Consider the following 17,962-nt stretch of genomic DNA (forward strand, 5'->3'; position numbering starts at 1 on the left):
AACATCACGTTTAGACCCTTGAACGATTTACAAATGGCACGCTTGTGATGCTATCGCTTTTAGAAGCTTTACATTTTTGAAGTATAACGTTTCTTAACATGAACGTTCTTTAGACATCACATTTCTAGCATATACATTTTAGGATTAAGTAACGTTTATGAAAACTAATTTTCGGCAAGTATCACATTTCTTAAATGTGCTTATCTCGATATCAGACGTTTGGGATAGTGCACCTTACTAAAAACATTACGTTTTGTATAGTCTCTGTTAGGACTAAGTTGTGGCACCCTCTAATAACAGGTAGCGTCATATATGTAATACTTCTAAATGGACAGTTTCTATAAGTGGAAGCTGTTCCGACTAAGAAAGACAGAAGAATAACACTTTCTCTGTCCTCTGAGGTTCCAGCTCGGTTCTGCGCATTCTTTTGTGCGCAAAGGGGAAAGCAGCGGGTTATTCAAAACAGGAATGTTATTATAAAATTTTTTTTTTAATTCAATGCAAATTTATTTTAAAATACAAAATAATACTGAACAATTATTTTTTTACTGTTTAGGAGAATTTAAAAGAATAATTTTATTAAAAAGGAGAAGTATTTTTGAAATTAAAAAAAAAATAAACCTCACTCAAACTATTTTTGTTTCTTGGAAATGCTTGTAAAAAATTTTAAATTATATCTTAAGTACTTGGACGTGAAAATATTAGTGAAATATAATAAAATAAAAAAATGTAACTAATCGTTTAACTGATACAAGTTTATTTTACACAAAAATTAGCATGCAGTTTGTTAATTTCTTATTGGTTATAAAATAAAATGAGTTTATTATATTTTTGCCGAACATAATTATCTTTAACTGATAATTTTTTGGCTTCATAAAAAAATCTTGTGTTTAAATATACTTCAATAATTCATTTACATAACTGATAACGATGATTATCAGAAAAATTTTGAAGTAAAACATGATCGTTCATTTCTTTATTATCAAACATTAGTCCTATTTTTCGACATATTTCATTTGTAACAATAGTTTTTATATTTTTGTTCAGTAATTCATGAGAACGTTGTCTAATTATTTTTTCTGAAGTCTTACAAATACTAATAACATCTTTCGATGGTGTTTTAAATGGTCCTCTATTTTTGATAAGAGATAAAAGAGGCATAGATCCACTTGATTCATCCGAAATTAATTGATTTTTGCAAACAGGACAGAATATTATTTTAGAGACTCTGTGTGAAACATAACCCGCTATATATAGAACAATATTTTCAACAAATGGAGATAAATCCCAGCAATAACGAATATAATCGTGATCCGAAATGTTGGGATTTTCAGTGTTTTGAAGCAAATCTGCATGTCCAATTTGGTCGTAACAATTTCTTGTGTTTGATGATACGTGTAAAATGTCTACATTGTCAAAGGCGCAATTACCATTTTCGAATTGTTTCAATTCATGCCTTACTAATAAACGCTTATACGCATTTTTAAATTGTAAAACATTAGAATTATTATTGAAACCTCCACGACTTCTGATAGCGCTAAAAAATGTTTCAATGTAATCTTGAGACAGCTTATATGTCAATAAATAAGTCATTCCTTCTTTTTTTAATTGATCATAAAGAGGAAATATATTCCTTAGAGCTATAATCATCCCAATAAAGCCAGTTTTTCGTTTAGTATAAATTAAAGGTGTTCCCTTGTCATTACATAAATTAATAATATAATTTTCAAATTTTAAAGCATGGTCTTTCATTTTCAGATAAGTTTCATCATTCAAAGGGATATTGAATTCACCCTTAGAAAATTTATTTTTACAATTTAACATATCACCAATATTGTTAAAATTTAAGCAAAATAAAGCTGTTTCAGAACTACCTTCGAAGTCCTTTTGGATTTCTGGATCATCAATTATTTGTAAAAACTTTAAAGCTTTTGACACACTTTCGCTAAGTGTTTGTATGGCTAATTTTACGTTCATTTTATTATTTTGATAATTAACGTGTTTTTTGGTTAACTTATTAGCTACTCTCAAGCCTTCTTTGCATTGTAGGTCATACAATTTCTCAATGTATGACCACAAAATAGATTTATTATCAACAGTTTTGATTATTTTGTGATCTCCAAAAGTATTTCGTATTAGTTTAATCATATGACAGAAATCATAAAATATATAACATTTTTCAGATGTCGCCGGATTAGTAAAGTAAGGCTTAAAATTGGGTCCGAAGTTCAAATTAGCACCTAAAGAATTGCACATGCTTATATTTGAAGCTGCTCCGTCAAATGTTAATGAATAAACTTTGCAATTAGCTTTGTGTAGTAGCTCAAATGCCAATCTCAAGATACTTGCCCGCTCTTCACTATTCAATGATCTAACCAAAAAATAACCAATTGGGATTTTCCAATTTTCGTTCATTGAAACTGCGATTAAAACTAATGCATTTTTTGCTGTAATAGGGTTGTCATTATCAGAGTAAGCAGAATCTGAATTTTGTACTGTCCCGAAGCTTATGCCTCCATGAAATTCTTTTTTATCATAAATTATTTCTTCTTTTATTGACATTTCATCCAGAACCAAATTAACTATACCGCTCTTCTCTGCACATCGCAATTCAATAGCTTTAAAAGATTCATCTGTAAACCCAGGAGATCCATCCACTACTCTGTACCAAGATTTTATAGTTGATACAGATGGTAAATTGTTATTGAACTTTTCTCGAACGTATCTGTAAGCCTTAGGCGAATAAAAATGTAAAGATAATGCAAAAGAACGGACTTTCGGTGTGTATCCTCTTCCATCTTTAACCTTCATATTTGCAATATTTGTTAAATCTTCTGGCATCATACTCTACATAGAAAAAAATATTATGAAGAAAATTATCGATCTAAAAATTTGACATTTTTTTTTTCATTTCGCCATCTTTCCATTTAAAATAAAACAAACTTAATTTGTAAATATTGATGAGCGAAATATTTAATATTAGTTAAAATTTTTATACCGAAATCCGCTGAGAAAAGAAAAATAAAGTAAATATGTACAATTGCTACAAATATTTGATGATAAATACCTTATCATAAAACATCAATAAACTAAATTATTAGTTAAATTCGTGATCCATAACATTTGTGTAAAATATTTACAATTTTATAATTATACAATTTATATTAGTTAGAATATACTATACCATTAGAGCATCACCACTCTCATCAGTTAACATACGGTTTTCCTTAAGATGATTTATTAAATCTTGCAAAGATGAAATTTTTTTCTCGAGGTTCCTCGTTTGCCTCTGTAGCTGCTTTATTTTATCTGATTTTTTTTATCAGTCTCTTTTATTAAAGAAAGGGTTCTTTTACTCCTTTTAGGCGTCGCAAAATCTGATATTGAAATTTCACTAACATGACGAGGCTCGTAAAATTTACGCTTTCGAAATTGATTTGGGGAATCAATTTCATGTGGAACTTTAAATAAGAATAAAACAGTATTAATTAGAAAAATATTTGAAAAATATTAACAATAAAATATAATATTTATTCTCACCAGTATTTTCGTCTTCGCTGATAGGATTTGATTTTGCATTTTCTATAAATTCATTTAAATCAGATTGGTTACAAGAGGCTCCTGGAATTAAAATATTTAACAATATTAAAAAATTAAATTTTCCCATTAAACTTACCAAAATTAATGCTACTATTATTTGAGGTTTGACATTCAGTATTGTTTACTTCAAAACATTTTTTTGGACCTACAAATAGTAGAAATAATATATAAATATTTTTTTTGTTACTATCCTTCTATGTTTATACATAAATCATATTATTTTACTTTTTTGCAAAGTATTGAGTACATTATATTGGTTGACAATATTATTCTCAGAAAAACGTGATGACGATTGATTGCTGACTCCATTCTCATCAAATACTTCCGATAGCGGCGTGTTTGGTGGTAATTTACTAGTTTTATCAATACTGAGTGGATTTGTTAAATAAAGTGTAGGAACTGCATTACGTTTTATAGAAGATTTAACAACTCCAAAAATTTTTGATTGACAAATATCATCAGCTTTGAAATGTCTGAAACATATGCAAGTTCTTTTTACATCATCATTTTCAGTTAATCCACAAGCATTTAGCCACTTCAAACGTATCTCCAAATTTTTCGGAAATCTAAAATTGATCAAATTTAAATATTATTAATAACATAATAAAGGATTTCATCTAAAAAATTAAAAATAATTTGCACTTACTGATGCAAAGAAATATTGTCAGCTCTCGACGCTTTTCTATCACATAAATAACACAACTTCACCATTTTTCAATAACTGATTGTTGGAAAAAGAATATTATTTAAATAAAAACAAAAGTTTTTTAAAATTTATAATTGTTTTTCTGAATTACAATAATAAATATATTTGTAAACAGAATCATAACCACAAAATTATTCCCCTCATTCTTCCCCCTCTATTAATATCATGGGGAATTCTCAAGCATGCGCAACGTGAACCAGGTATCTGGAACGAGAGAGAAAATAGTATATGTAGGCACCTTCATAGTGGGACATTCCTTCCCATTTAAACTGTCCATATAGAAGTATTAAGGTGTAACCTCATGCTGACGCTTGACGCTGGTTATGAGCGTCAAATTGGGTCACGTGGTTAATTTAGGCCGTGCTGCCACCTGGAAAAAACTTAGTAGCGTCAAATCGTAAAAAGCTAAACTCGGTTTAGCTTTTTATGCTGAGGGTGGAGCGTCAATTTACAAATAATATAATCGAACTCGAAAATAATCGATTTTGACAAAGTTTAAGAAGCCAAATTATTTATTTCTGTGTTAAATAAATGTCTGTTTGAATATTGAATAAATATAGAATAATATTAATTTTAGAAGGCAAATGCAATGGCACTGTTTGAAGATTTCGTCGATGTAAGTAATACATTATTTAAAATGGAAACAATAAATGTGGGAAAAATGTTTGGATAAAATTTGGTTAAATTATTTTTTATATGAAAAAAGTAATCAATTATTGATATTTTCGGGCCAACTAGATATAAGAGCTGCTCAAATTGTACAGCTGTCATTCGAATATAATTTTCAATTTTTTCAGAGTATGAAGAAAGAGTTGGGAAGACGGCTTCGAAAAATCCATGCTCTCGTCGTAATTTAAATAAAGGATGGATCCAAAATTTCTTTGGTGTATATTTTTTTTTAGATCTCTGGATAACTATTTCATTGCATAATAAAGCACATATGATCCTTTTACGTCGAATTTTTTTTTTATTTGCGCTTGACGAATTATTTTTTGACACTGATAAATCCACAATTGATAATCATATTCATCTGCCATTGAAATTTCGATAAGTCACTTAAATTTGATGTAATTATTTCATTAATGTTTAACATTTATTGTTGTCATAAGTTATTTTACTATTACCATGTGTTTTTATAAAAATTAGGTTAAGAACTAGCTTCTAGGTATATCTCGAGATATCGACTTTCGATATTCATACATTTTTTTCGCCGCTGATTTTTTTAATTTGACGCTGGCATTTGACGCTGGATATGTCTTTATTTATTTCAGCTAGGTGGAGCTATAGTTTGACGCTCAAAGCTAGCGTCAAGTTGTAACCTCATGATGACGCTTGACGCTAGCTTTGAGCGTCAAGCATAGCTCCACCTAGCTAAAATAAATAAAGACATATCCAGGCGTCCATGCCAGCGTCAAATAAAAATCGCATGAATATCGAAAGTCGATATCTCGAGATATACCGTAGTTCTGCTAAAATAACTTTATGACAACAATAAATGTTAAACATTAATGGTCAAATAAGTGACTTATCGAAATTTCAATGGCAGGTAACAGTGATTTAATCAGTGTCAATCGTCAAGCGCAAATAAAAAAATTCGACGTAAAAGGATCATATGTGCTTTATTATGCAATGAAATAGTTATCCAGATAAAAAAATATGAAAAGAACATTTTGGATCCATTTTTATTTAAATTACGACGAGAGCAGATTTTCGAAGCCGTCTTCCCAACTCTTTCTTCATACTCTGAAAAAATTGAAAATTATATTCGAATGACAGCTGTACAATTTGACAGCTCTTATATCTAGTTGGCGAAAATATCAATAATTGAATTACTTTTCATATACGGCAAATTTTATCAAACATTTTTCCCATTTATTGTTTCCATTTAAATAATGTATTACTTACATCGACAAATCTTCAAACAGTGCCATTGCATTTGCCTTCTAAATTAATATTATTCTATATTTATTCAATATTCAAACAGACATTTATTTAACACAGAAATAAATAATTTGGCTTCTTAAACTTTGTCAAAATCGATTATTTTCGAGTTCGATTATATTATTTGTAAATTGACGCTCCACCCTCAGCATAAAAAGCTAAACCGAGTTTAGCTTTTTACGATTTGACGCTACTAAGTTTTTTCCAGGTGGCAGCACGGCCTAAATTAACCACGTGACCCAATTTGACGCTCATAACCAGCGTCAAGCGTCAGCATGAGGTTACACCTTTACATGTGATATCATATCACGGTTTAGCTGAATCGCGACTGGCGCTGCCTCGCGAGCACTGACGATACCCCTTTGATAGCGCTAAATTTAACATTAGATCTATTTATATTTATAAGAAAATTTTGGGAAAACCCCACAACCTAAGTCTAGAGTTTTAGCCATTAGTAAAAAAGGTTATTGTTAAAATGTATTTTTACTCTCTGAAAATTTATCACAATAGACTAGGAATAATAAGATAGTAAAGAGGATTAAGCCATAAATATATAAATTTACTACCTAATTGCTCTCGACCTAAGTAATTATAGAAATTAGAAAATATATTTTAATTTCTTAAGAAATATAAAATGTTGTATAAAAAAATGCGAGAAAATAGTCTGAGCCGACTAGTGACCCTCATTTATGACGAGTCTAGCTCAACCACTCAGTCCGGTAAATTCCCAGAGATGATGAAACTTCGGACAACTCTGCTAGCGAGCCCAGGTAGTTCAACAACGGTCGGAAAGGACGAGTACCTGAGTAGGAGTACAGCTAGGACCCAGTAGGAAGGAGAGGGACCAATCAACGTTGCCAAAAGGCCAGTACAGCGGAATACTCGGATGGTAGGGAGAGTCGCCCCCGCCACTTCTAGTGCTAGGAGTCGGACTTAGACATATTTGAGAAATATCAGAATATTATTCGAGCTCAGACCTATCACCTCGTTTCTAATTTTGTGTAAAGTCTTTTGAATACATATTTCAATTTAGTTAACTTAATTCCGTTCAAAAATTTATTTAATTTATATTCACATATTATCATCTTCCTCATCCTATAAATTCCCGTTGATAAAGTTGAGTATTTCAATATTCCCGGGCGAATCAAAGACCACGTTGGTAACTTTAAATTTAAATAAAGATTTCCATCGTTGTCCACCAGGAGAAGGACATAACATACATATATGGGTAGCGTCACCTGCTGGATGCACTAGGTGCATTACAGCACTGGCTGGTAGCGTCACCTTCTGGATGCATCTAGAGGCATTATAACTTGTCATCTTAGCTATTTTTGAAAGTTCAGTTGGTAGCACTGAATGGCTGTGTTGAGCAGCTGAGTCAATGGGGCCAGTTTTTCAAACCGAGATAAACCCTGATAGCCACCTTACCTATAACTTACTGTCAATCTACGTCCGCAATTTGAAGCAAACTTCACGGAAAGAGCCCTGATAGCCACCTTACCTATAACTTACTGTCAATCTACGTCCGCAATTTGAAGCAAACTTCACGGAAAGAGTTGGCAAAGTGAGCGATTACCTATTAGTTACCTATAACTTACTCTGCAAATAGACGTCAAAACTTGCTGTACAAGTATTTCCGTCAAATTGTAGTAAAGTTGAAAGGAAATTTAACTACAAGTTTGATTGTTAACTTGTATTCAAGTTGCGGCCGTAGATTTCCGTCAATTTGCTTACAACTGTTGTTGAGTGAAGAATTACCGCCAACTTGATGTATAAATTAACCGTAACTGCTGGAAGTCAACACTTACTGAGAAAGCGCTGGCTATCAGGGTAAATTTTATCACTGTTAAAATTGTAAACTAATAAAATATTTAAAATAATTTATATTATATTCAAATTCGCGCTTAGCTTCGAGGTAGTGTCACCTGCTAGATGCATTTAGAGTCATCGCACCACGCACACTATAGATATTGGACAAATTGGCACAATGTTGATTGTGTAGTTAACTACAGTTTAATTGACAGTCGTCACGCTGAAGGGGAAGGTAAAACATAGCTTGTATCACTCGTGAAGTTTTCTTGTGTTAATTTTTACTCTTGTATACTTGCAATTTATTTGACATTTAAAAAATAATTTTTAGGTTATTTTTTAATACGTGAATCTTTGTTACATCATACTCACAATGGCTACAGAATTTGTTGAAAATGACATTTCTCGGAAATGGGATCGGTGTTTCACCGATGGACTAATCAAATTGAGTAAGTAAATTTTGATAAACGTAGATTTTAATTTTGATTTCTAATTTGTTGATTATTGTTGACTTAATGTTTTTTAGGTGGCGGTGTTGTCCTGGGATCTGTCGTATCTTTGATGTTTTTCAGAAGTAAATCATATTATTTTATTTCATAGATTTATATACTGCAATATTAAAACTAAAAGGATGTATTTGATTTTGTGGACCTGAAAAAGCGTAGAAAAAAATTATTTTCTCGTCTATCAATTTTTGATATACCTCCTTTTGGTTCTAACGGTGGGCAAAACTAAAAATAATTTCAGAAGTTTAACTTCTACAATTGCTATTTGTAATAGTAAGTCGTATTTTTTTTCTCAGAAATTTTATTTTATTTTAATCCCAAAGATTGATAAAATTTTTAAAAATACATTCATGAGTGCCTTAAGGAAGTAAAATTCTAAAACTAATCGGGCGTATAGTTTTTTCGCTGATATTCATCAATTTACAATTTAAACAATAGTGAAAAAATTAATAATAGTTTACAAAAATGATTCAACTACTCAATAAAATTTTATTTTATATTCCTAAAACTAAAAAAAAATTTGAGCATAAGTAATAACAAAATTGAAAAAAAAAAAAAAAAAAAAAATAAATAAATAAATAAAATGAAATAAACAGTTATAGGTACGGTAAAACGTGAATTTTTCGATATCAATAATGTATTATTCATGCCATAATAGTGTCTCGAGAATGACACATTTTTTTTTGCCAAAAGTCAGAAATATTTATTCTAATCTGAGAATCCATTAGAAAAATTGAAAATAAACTTTTAGAAAATACATACGGCCTAGCTTTGAACTTGAAGGTAATTCGTATGAATACTATAGTCTTTAATTGATAAATATGTTACAAAATTGATTATACGATTTTTTTTTTTATATAAAATTTCATTTTCGAACTTAAATTCCAATAAGCATCGATAAAAGGCACATAACAGGTTTTTATCATTTAAAAAACATTTAAATAGTAGCGACATGATGACCGAGCGGGCTAAGTCATTATCTCGGCATGGAATTCCTCTGTGGTTTTCCCATTGCCACTATTCTAGCAACCGATAGAAAGGGGTGAGGAATAGGGTAAATGCAGTACAGAAAGCACAAGTCGGTCCACAGCCGCAGTGGTAATAATGAGTTGAGTATAAATGTGCGAAAAGTAAGGTTGATTATGCAGTGAAAATACAGAAGTGAAAAGAGGACGTGCTGAGGTCCAAAAAGCGTTGAATGAACAAGGACAGTATAAAAACACAGGATGGTGGCGCACTCGCGGAATGCGACAGCTACCATCTACTCAGCCTTGTAAAAATCAATAATGGTATACAAGTAAAAATCGAAATAAATAATAAATAAATAATAAACATTTAAATAGTTAATTAATAATGACAATTTGCCCAATCATATAGAATAAACATTTAGTTGCACGAAAATAATTAAATTTTTTCGGTTCTTAATTTTTCTAAACATAACCTAAGTTGTACTTATTTGGAAAACCGAAAACCATGGCTAGAACGCCACGTAAATTCTGTGGAAAGATCTCATTGACTCCGTAAATACTCCTAGAAAATTCTGCTGGAAAAACTCCGTGAGAACACTAACAAAACTTCGTGGATACACGAGCAACACTTAGTGAATACCCTGCGAACACTCCGTGAGAGCGCCGGCAATACTCCATGAATACTCAGTGAGAACACTGGCAATACTCCACGAAAACTTGGACAAAAGTCTGTCGAAATCATGTGTCGTAACTGCATTCAATACCACGCGTTTACGCAGCTGAAACACCGCGCTTACTCTATTTATACCCCGATCAAACTCCAAAAGGAAGTATACTCCGCGTGAAATCCGAGTTTACGCGGAGTCGTCGAAACCGCTTCGGAGATATGATTCATACATAAATATATATATATATATATATATATATATATATATATATATATATATATATATATATATATACATATAGATATACACATATAAATATACACATATAGATATACACATATAGATATACATATAGTTATACACATATAGATATACACATATAGATATACATATAGATATACACATAAATTTCATTGCTAACATTTTAAAATAACCACATTGATAGGATAACAATCTTGATTCAAGAAAAATCTTTTTTTCAAAAGTTGATTTTTGTTTCAAAATTTCTAGCTGTCTTAATTCAAGAAGCAAACTCTTAAGACTAGATGTAGATATATTTAATTCAAGAATTTTTGTCTCTTGGTTCAAGATAGGCGATAACATAATCCAAGATATTACTGACTTGTGTTAAGAATGGCTTTTTTTTTTTAGTCATTAATTAACTATGTGAATTTCTATAAATTTATGTAATAATATTTAATTATAATAAATTATATTTAATTATAAAACAACTAAATTTTCACAATCATGTTAAATCGAAAATCAATAAAAAAATTTTTTTATTTACTTCAATAACATCTTGAATAAAGAAAGTATTTTTATTATTATGAGTTTTACTTGTATACCGTTTTCTGGTTTTTACAAGGTTACTTTCCGCTCTATATTATCAACTCAGTTTTTCAACCCCTTTTTTTATTATCAACATATTCTCCACTCTTTTTATACTCAACATGTTCTCCACTTTTTATTATCAACATGTTATCCACTTTTTATAACCAACACATAATTTTCGCACATATAATTTCATTCCAATGCGGCTGTGAACCAACTTGTGCTTTCTGTACTGCATTTACCCTATTCCTCACCCCTTTCTATCGGTTGTTGGAATAGTGGCAATGGGGAAACCACAGAGAAAACCCATGCCAGTACAGTTCGGCTACCGGAGCGACCCCCGACGGTTGGTGTTGAAACTATTCGAACAACTGTCGGGGCTCGAACCCTCGCCTCACGACATGACGCACGAACGAACTATTGGGATAATGACTTAGTCCACTCGGTCATCATACCGCTGAATAAAGAAAGTATTATTTAAACCAAAAATTAAAAGTTTTTTAAACTATATAATGTTATTTTGGTTGAAAAACTTGAATGTCTCGATTGAAGATAATATAGTTTTGAGTAAAGATACAAGACTTATCCAACGGAGACATACATTTCTTAAGTCAAGAAAATCTAAACCAAGACAAGAAATTCTTGAAGCAAAATAACTATTTGTCTTCCAAAATAAATTCTTAGATCAAGAAAATATCTCTTAAATCAACATAAATTTTCTATCAGTGCAGTCATTTCGAATTTTTCGATCATTCTCACGGAGATATGAGTTTATTCATGTGATAAATAAAATTATTGACGTAGTGTGTAGGCTAAGTCATAATTGAGAGTTTATATTTTATTTACAGGAAAATGGCCAATTGTGATTGGCGCTGGTTTTGGTCTGGGAATGGCTTATTCAAATTGTGAAAAAGATATCAATTCATTTCTACATCAATCAACGTCTACAAAACATAACTGTAGTAATTGAAAATAAACACTTTTTATTATTAATAGAAGATAATAAATTTTGCCAAAAAATAATAAATATTATATAATTTATGCAACTATTCTAGAATAAAATATTCAGAAAAATGTTGGAAATAAATTTTAATTTCAGTTTAATTATCCTCAATATTTTTCTAATAATTATATTGATAATTTTTAATCTTTGGTTTTTACTCTTGGATTGTAAAAGGTTTTTTAAGTTGAGGCTGTACAATTGGCCCCCTTAAATTAATAAAAAATAAACAATAATAATCTAAATGAAACCAACAACTAAATTAATCTAAAGGGCGCCACCAGGTTTATTATCACGGTTCCTGGAACCGGTCCAGAGTAGAGAGCTTATTGTCTAGGGTAGAGAGAGTGGAGTAAGGTGCTGTAAAATAAATAAATAATTAATTAACAATATTTCCAATATTTATTAACAATAACGACTTTAACAAAATAATCTCTCATACTCACACTACAAACAACTTTACAATAATAATAATTCTCGTTGTACCCCCTTCCCGGCGTCAATACAACAGTTTTTAACTTAGTTCTTTAGCACCTCCCAACCTAGGCGATGACGCGGAAAAGGGTACTAAGTGACATATTCTCAACGAGCCCCTCCCGGCGTATCTAGTCCAGTCGAAATAAAGATTTTACTTCGCAAAAATCGCTAAGAAGAAATTTCTTTCACAGAATGATCCAAAATATGCTAAAACTACGACATCCGGAAAAATCCAATAAAAAAGTTTGTCGCGAGTCTATTTTTTTTTATAACAAAACGGTCAAAATTGTGGTTTCCCTGGCGGATTCGTGGTCACGGTAAAATGATCGTGAAACGACGGTGAATGTACCATAAATTCACAGTGTCGACAAATGATCGTCGAATGACCGTCACTTGACTATCGAACGGCCGTCATTTGACAGTGAACGACGAGTATCATTGTGAAAGTTTTTCACTGTTACTTTATGATTTTTATTCTGTATAGTTATCATACTTCACTATTCGAAAAACCAAATTTTTACTTGACCTCCGATTTTTTACCTGAGTAAAAATCGTAGATCATCGATCGATCGTCTGTCATTTGACAGTGATTCGAAAACATATAAATTGTCAAAAAACCGTAACTCGGTGGTAGATGCACAGTAGTCTGTGAGTGAAACGACCGTGAAACGAGCGTATAATGTCGGTAAGTCAGGAACTTTTTACTAGTCAACAATGAAAAAGTGCTGATTATATTTTTTTTTTTATTTCATTAAAAATACTCAAAGTGTATAAAAAGATAGGTAAATGAGAAATTTTCAGTAACTAATCGGGATGAAAAATTAAAAAAAAATATTAAATTATTGTAATTTTGTTTATTTCAAAGTAAAATTATAAAAAATTAATCAGATTACAGGCAATCAACAGAGATCCATCATTTCAATACTTTTCAGAAGAATTTATGGCTTACAAGTGTTGAATTTTTTTTATAGTCTTAAATTAGAAACTATAATACCTTTTGATTATGAAAAATATAATAATCAATATCGTTTTTTTTTTTTTTTTTTTTTTAGAGACGAAAACTTTAATTTCAAAATTACGGAAAAATTGTTTGTTATCAAGAAAAATTATTATGAGATATTTTTTTTTAACAATTCAATTTTTAGCAATTTCTTTTCCAGATCTTTTTTTATACAGTTAATAATTTCACCATAATTTCGAAATTAAGAATTTCGTAATCATCAAAAATTTGAATCATTTATTACGATTATTATTTTGAAGTCATGGAAAAAATATAACTTTATTTAAGCTATTTTTATCTGTGCAATGAAAAAAAAAATGACTTGGTTTTGACACCTTATGATGTGACTGAATCAAATGTTTCGTGCAGTGTCTTAGATAGCCTAACTGGTAGAGTCTTGGGCGCGCGACCAGATAAATCGGGTTCGAGTCTCTGTCTAGACTTTCCGCAATATTTTTTTTTATTTTATTGTCCGTGATAGTAGCGTAAAATCACCGTATTTGGACAGTATATTGAGCGTACAGTGTCGGTCATAACGTCGTAGATTCACTTGCGTATGCACCGTAAATATTCAATAAATTTATAGTAGATATCGTTCACAACGGTATCCGATGTTGACTGACAGATCGCTCGGTAAGAACTTTATACGGTGAAACGACCGTAAAACAACCGTCATTCGACCGTGCTTTCACCGTGTCGCCGAAACCGCCAGGGTTTAAGCAAATATATGATCAACTGCAGTACACAGATGAGTAAATCCTTCGTAGTAGTATATAGTTAAATCTAATGGATAAAACAAGTCAATCAGTAGACTCCTACGTGCTATAAATTTTTAATTATCTAAAAGTTGATTAATTTTCGCCGCAAGGTAATGTTTTTGTTGATCCGCCATATTGCTTGGCGTCGAAAGTTGTATTGCGCATGCGCAGCACGCGCGCGTATCTACTAAAATTCAAACGCTGAGAAATAATTCCAAATTATTTCAGTGAGCTATATTTTTATTCGAAGAAAAAAATTAAATAGTTTCAAAATTTTTACATCAATTATTAAAAATTAATTAAGAAACTCTTATTTCTTTGCATTATTGTTAAATTACATACTTACTGTTAGACAAATTTCCGTTTAAAAATCCTTAAAATGATATTTCTATGAAAATTTAAAAGCAATGGATTTTAATTACTTCCGCCTATTCTTATATTGTATGTAATTGAAAAATTATATTTCTGTTGTTAGATAAATTTTAAAACACTTTACTTGTAATTATTGTAAGTAAATGTTATAGAAATTCTGCGAAGTCATTCTCTGATTCTTTGTTAATTGTCAAATTTGATGTGCCTTTTAATTGCTCTGTCCAGGTAGAATCGCCCCTTTCAATCGGTCACGTTCCTTACTTAATTGAATACTAATCTATGCCTTTTCTCAACTGTAACACAATACTTAACGTTGAATATAAAATTTGTATTGTTCTGAGGAGGGTATGTAAACAGTTCTTGCTGTAATAAGTTATATTCTTATGTGAACTTCAGTAGTAAGCAGACATAAATCGATAATTTTCAAAATTAAAGTGACTAAAATTCATAATCAAGTGTAAGTGGAGAGGAAAAAATGGAAGTTGATCGTGAATATTTAGATTAGTGTGTTTTGTGTGATGAAAATTTGAAAGATTTTAAAACTGTTACAGTGTCGACGGGACTTTTGAAATTGACAGAAGCAAGTCAAAAGCGAAATGATAATCTGTGGCATAAATAGAATAATTGTCCATCAATTATCTTACGTGAAAAATGTTGTAAGTCGTATACTAATGTAAGAAGTGTAAGTACTGCGAAAAAAAATGTGTGTGTGTGCAAGTCACACACGGTAGAAGTGAAAATTCTGAACAGTCCCTGAATAAAAATACTTATTGAAAAGTATTGAAAAAATGAACAGTCGCTTCATGTAAACTGTATATTTATAAATACATAAAAAAAAATTAGGATTATTGAAAACAATTCAAATCTCATCATTTTCGATACTTTTCAATGAGTATTTTCAATCAGGGGTATATAGGCTTCGAGAGATTGAGATAGATATATAGATATATAGATAGATATATAGAGTATCAAAAGTATTAAGATAAATGTAAGGTTAATTATTTTTCACCGAGTCTAAAAATTATTTAATATTTTAATGGGCTTGTTTAAGTTTACTAAGTTCTTCGCTGGACTGAGCTCAGATTAGTATACCTTGCATTGTTTTCTTATAGATATTCTTTAGAGAGAATGTTGACACTTTTAGTTTTTGGTACATGATCTGCTAAGATCTCCCAAGAGCTTAGTAAACTTGCACGAGCCCGAAGAAAACAATTATATTACATATACTACATATTATTAAGTTTCTATATTTTCACATTGAACAAATGACACGAGAGGTTTATAATAACTGAAATAGGAAACAAATGCTCTAGTTTCAATTTGATTTATATATCTTTGGGGTAATAATTTACAAGTAAGTTAAAAGACCCGGTTATTGACACTGGCCTAGTTATTGACACTTGCAATTTTATTTAAAATTTTTAGATAGTTGGTTTTTTGAGAAGATTTTATTTTTTTAATTAGAACAAAATTGTAAGTGTCAATCAACTAGGCCAGTGTCAATAACTGGGTCTTTTACCTTACACGGAAAAAAGAAAACTCGAAAAATCTTAATATATATAAATCACGTTTCACGTTTTTTGTCCGCGATTGACTCCTAAACTACATAACCGATTTTAAATTAAATTTGCACACCGTGTGCAGTTTGATCCAACTTGAAAGATAGTAGATGGCTTAGATCTCAAGGCCAAATACTGTCTATTTGCGGTTTGGATTTGGAAAACACATGTTTCTTACATGGACAGCTATATGTTGCCTGCTCACGTGTCGAAAAACTATGAAATCTCTTCGTGTTAGCGAAAGACAGGTTGCATGTTAGATTTCAATTTTTTAATAATTTATTTAATGATAACCCTTCGTCAGATCTATTCCAAAAAATTAATTTAGACGTATGAGATAGCAATTTACAACATTAAAAAATTAGCTTTTGATCTTTACAAGTGCATTAGTGTCCGAACAACCTTAATTTCAACATTTCGATACTGTACCTATTACTTTCAAATTTTGGTAAAACGTTTCATTTTCAATCCCATATGAATAAATCTATCTTTAATTTTTTTAGAAAATATTAATTTGATTGTATTAGAAGAATAAGAAAAAAATTAGGACGACGGTTGACCCTGAAGGCCATCCCTGCAACTTCCCGTTCATTTTGTACTTAAGCGCTCAAAATTATACATCACGTTTTTGAGCTCTTCGAGCTCAAAAATATAAGTTTTGTGTCATTTTGGGCTCTGCGAGCTCAAAACTCTAATAGCAGTTTAATAAAACACAATTTTTCAAATTTTCAAACCACAATAACTTTTGAATGAATGAACCGATTTTCAGGCGGTTGGCAGCATTCAACGCAGTTTTTGAAGCCTCATAGAGAATTTTAAAGTATGAATTGATCGAACGAGGAATTTTGGAGTGATTCCGAGAAAACATTTTTTTCGGTTTTCTTTCGTCAACCGATTTTGACCAACTGGCGGTAATCGACGTGGTCTTTTGATGTTAAGAGTTGATTCGTTTTTGGAATCGATCGATAAAGCCGTTTGAAAGTTATTCTAAAAAAAACCAAATTTGAAAAATTTTTTTTTGTAGTTTTTTTTAGATTTCTCAAAATCTACCGATCCGAATCGGTCCAAAGTGTATTAAAAATCGGTTTGGTCAAACCCTTTCGAATGGCGCCAACCGCGATGAAATCGGTCAAACCGTTCTAAAGTTATAAGAGATTTACATACATTCACACACACACACACACACACACACACACACACACACACACACACACACACACACACACACACACACACACACACACACACACACACACACACACACACACACACACACACACACACACACACACACACACACACACACACACACACACACACACACACACACACACACACACACACACACACACACACACACACACACACACACACACACACACACACACACACACACACACACACACACACACACACACACACACACACACACGCACACGCACGCACGCACGCACGCACACACACACACACACACACACACACACACACACACACACACACACACACACACACACACACACACACACACACACACACACACACACACACACACACACACACACACACACACACACACACACACACACACACACACACACACACACACACACACACACACACACACACACACACACACACACACACACACACACACACACACACACACACACACACACACACACACACACACACACACACACACACACACACACACACACACACACACACACACACACACACACACACACACACACACACACACACACA

The 17,962-nt window shown here is 31.4% G+C and overlaps 2 protein-coding genes and 1 long non-coding RNA gene across 6 annotated transcripts; 2 read left to right on the plus strand and 1 right to left on the minus strand.

Moving 5' to 3' along the window:
• Positions 1-2,968: 2,968 nt before the first annotated feature.
• On the minus strand, positions 2,969-4,484 carry LOC123270988 (52 kDa repressor of the inhibitor of the protein kinase-like). Of its 2 annotated transcripts, none has more exons than XM_044737197.1 (5): positions 4,247-4,484; positions 3,826-4,172; positions 3,677-3,745; positions 3,541-3,621; positions 2,969-3,461 (listed from the first exon to the last, which is right to left on the minus strand). In XM_044737197.1, the coding sequence occupies exons 1-5, from the start codon at positions 4,309-4,311 to the stop codon at positions 3,301-3,303; spliced, it is 723 nt and encodes a 240-aa protein (XP_044593132.1). In that variant the 5' UTR covers positions 4,312-4,484; the 3' UTR covers positions 2,969-3,300. The 2 variants fall into 2 exon arrangements, with proteins under 2 accessions (XP_044593132.1, XP_044593133.1); XM_044737198.1 differs by having other exon boundaries at positions 2,972-3,461; positions 3,826-4,166; positions 4,247-4,482.
• A 113-nt stretch (positions 4,485-4,597) lies between these two features.
• On the plus strand, positions 4,598-5,618 carry LOC123270994. Of its 3 annotated transcripts, XR_006510745.1 has the most exons (4): positions 4,665-4,922; positions 5,104-5,373; positions 5,453-5,471; positions 5,578-5,611. It is a non-coding gene; the product is annotated as an uncharacterized LOC123270994 (long non-coding RNA). The 3 variants fall into 3 exon arrangements; XR_006510746.1 differs by lacking the exon at positions 5,453-5,471 and having other exon boundaries at positions 4,670-4,922; positions 5,578-5,618; XR_006510744.1 differs by lacking the exons at positions 5,453-5,471; positions 5,578-5,611 and having other exon boundaries at positions 4,598-4,922; positions 5,104-5,258.
• Positions 5,619-7,855: 2,237 nt separating this feature from the next.
• LOC123270993 (MICOS complex subunit Mic10-like) lies at positions 7,856-12,022 on the plus strand. Its single transcript, XM_044737205.1, has 4 exons — positions 7,856-8,077; positions 8,156-8,505; positions 8,583-8,630; positions 11,878-12,022. Exons 2-4 carry the CDS (start codon positions 8,430-8,432, stop codon positions 11,997-11,999), a joined length of 246 nt encoding a protein of 81 aa, XP_044593140.1. The 5' UTR covers positions 7,856-8,077; positions 8,156-8,429; the 3' UTR covers positions 12,000-12,022.
• The last annotated feature ends 5,940 nt before the right edge of the window (positions 12,023-17,962 follow it).

This window comes from Cotesia glomerata, linkage group LG8 (assembly GCF_020080835.1).
Source record: "Cotesia glomerata isolate CgM1 linkage group LG8, MPM_Cglom_v2.3, whole genome shotgun sequence".
In the NCBI taxonomy this organism is placed as follows: Eukaryota; Metazoa; Arthropoda; class Insecta; order Hymenoptera; family Braconidae; genus Cotesia; species Cotesia glomerata.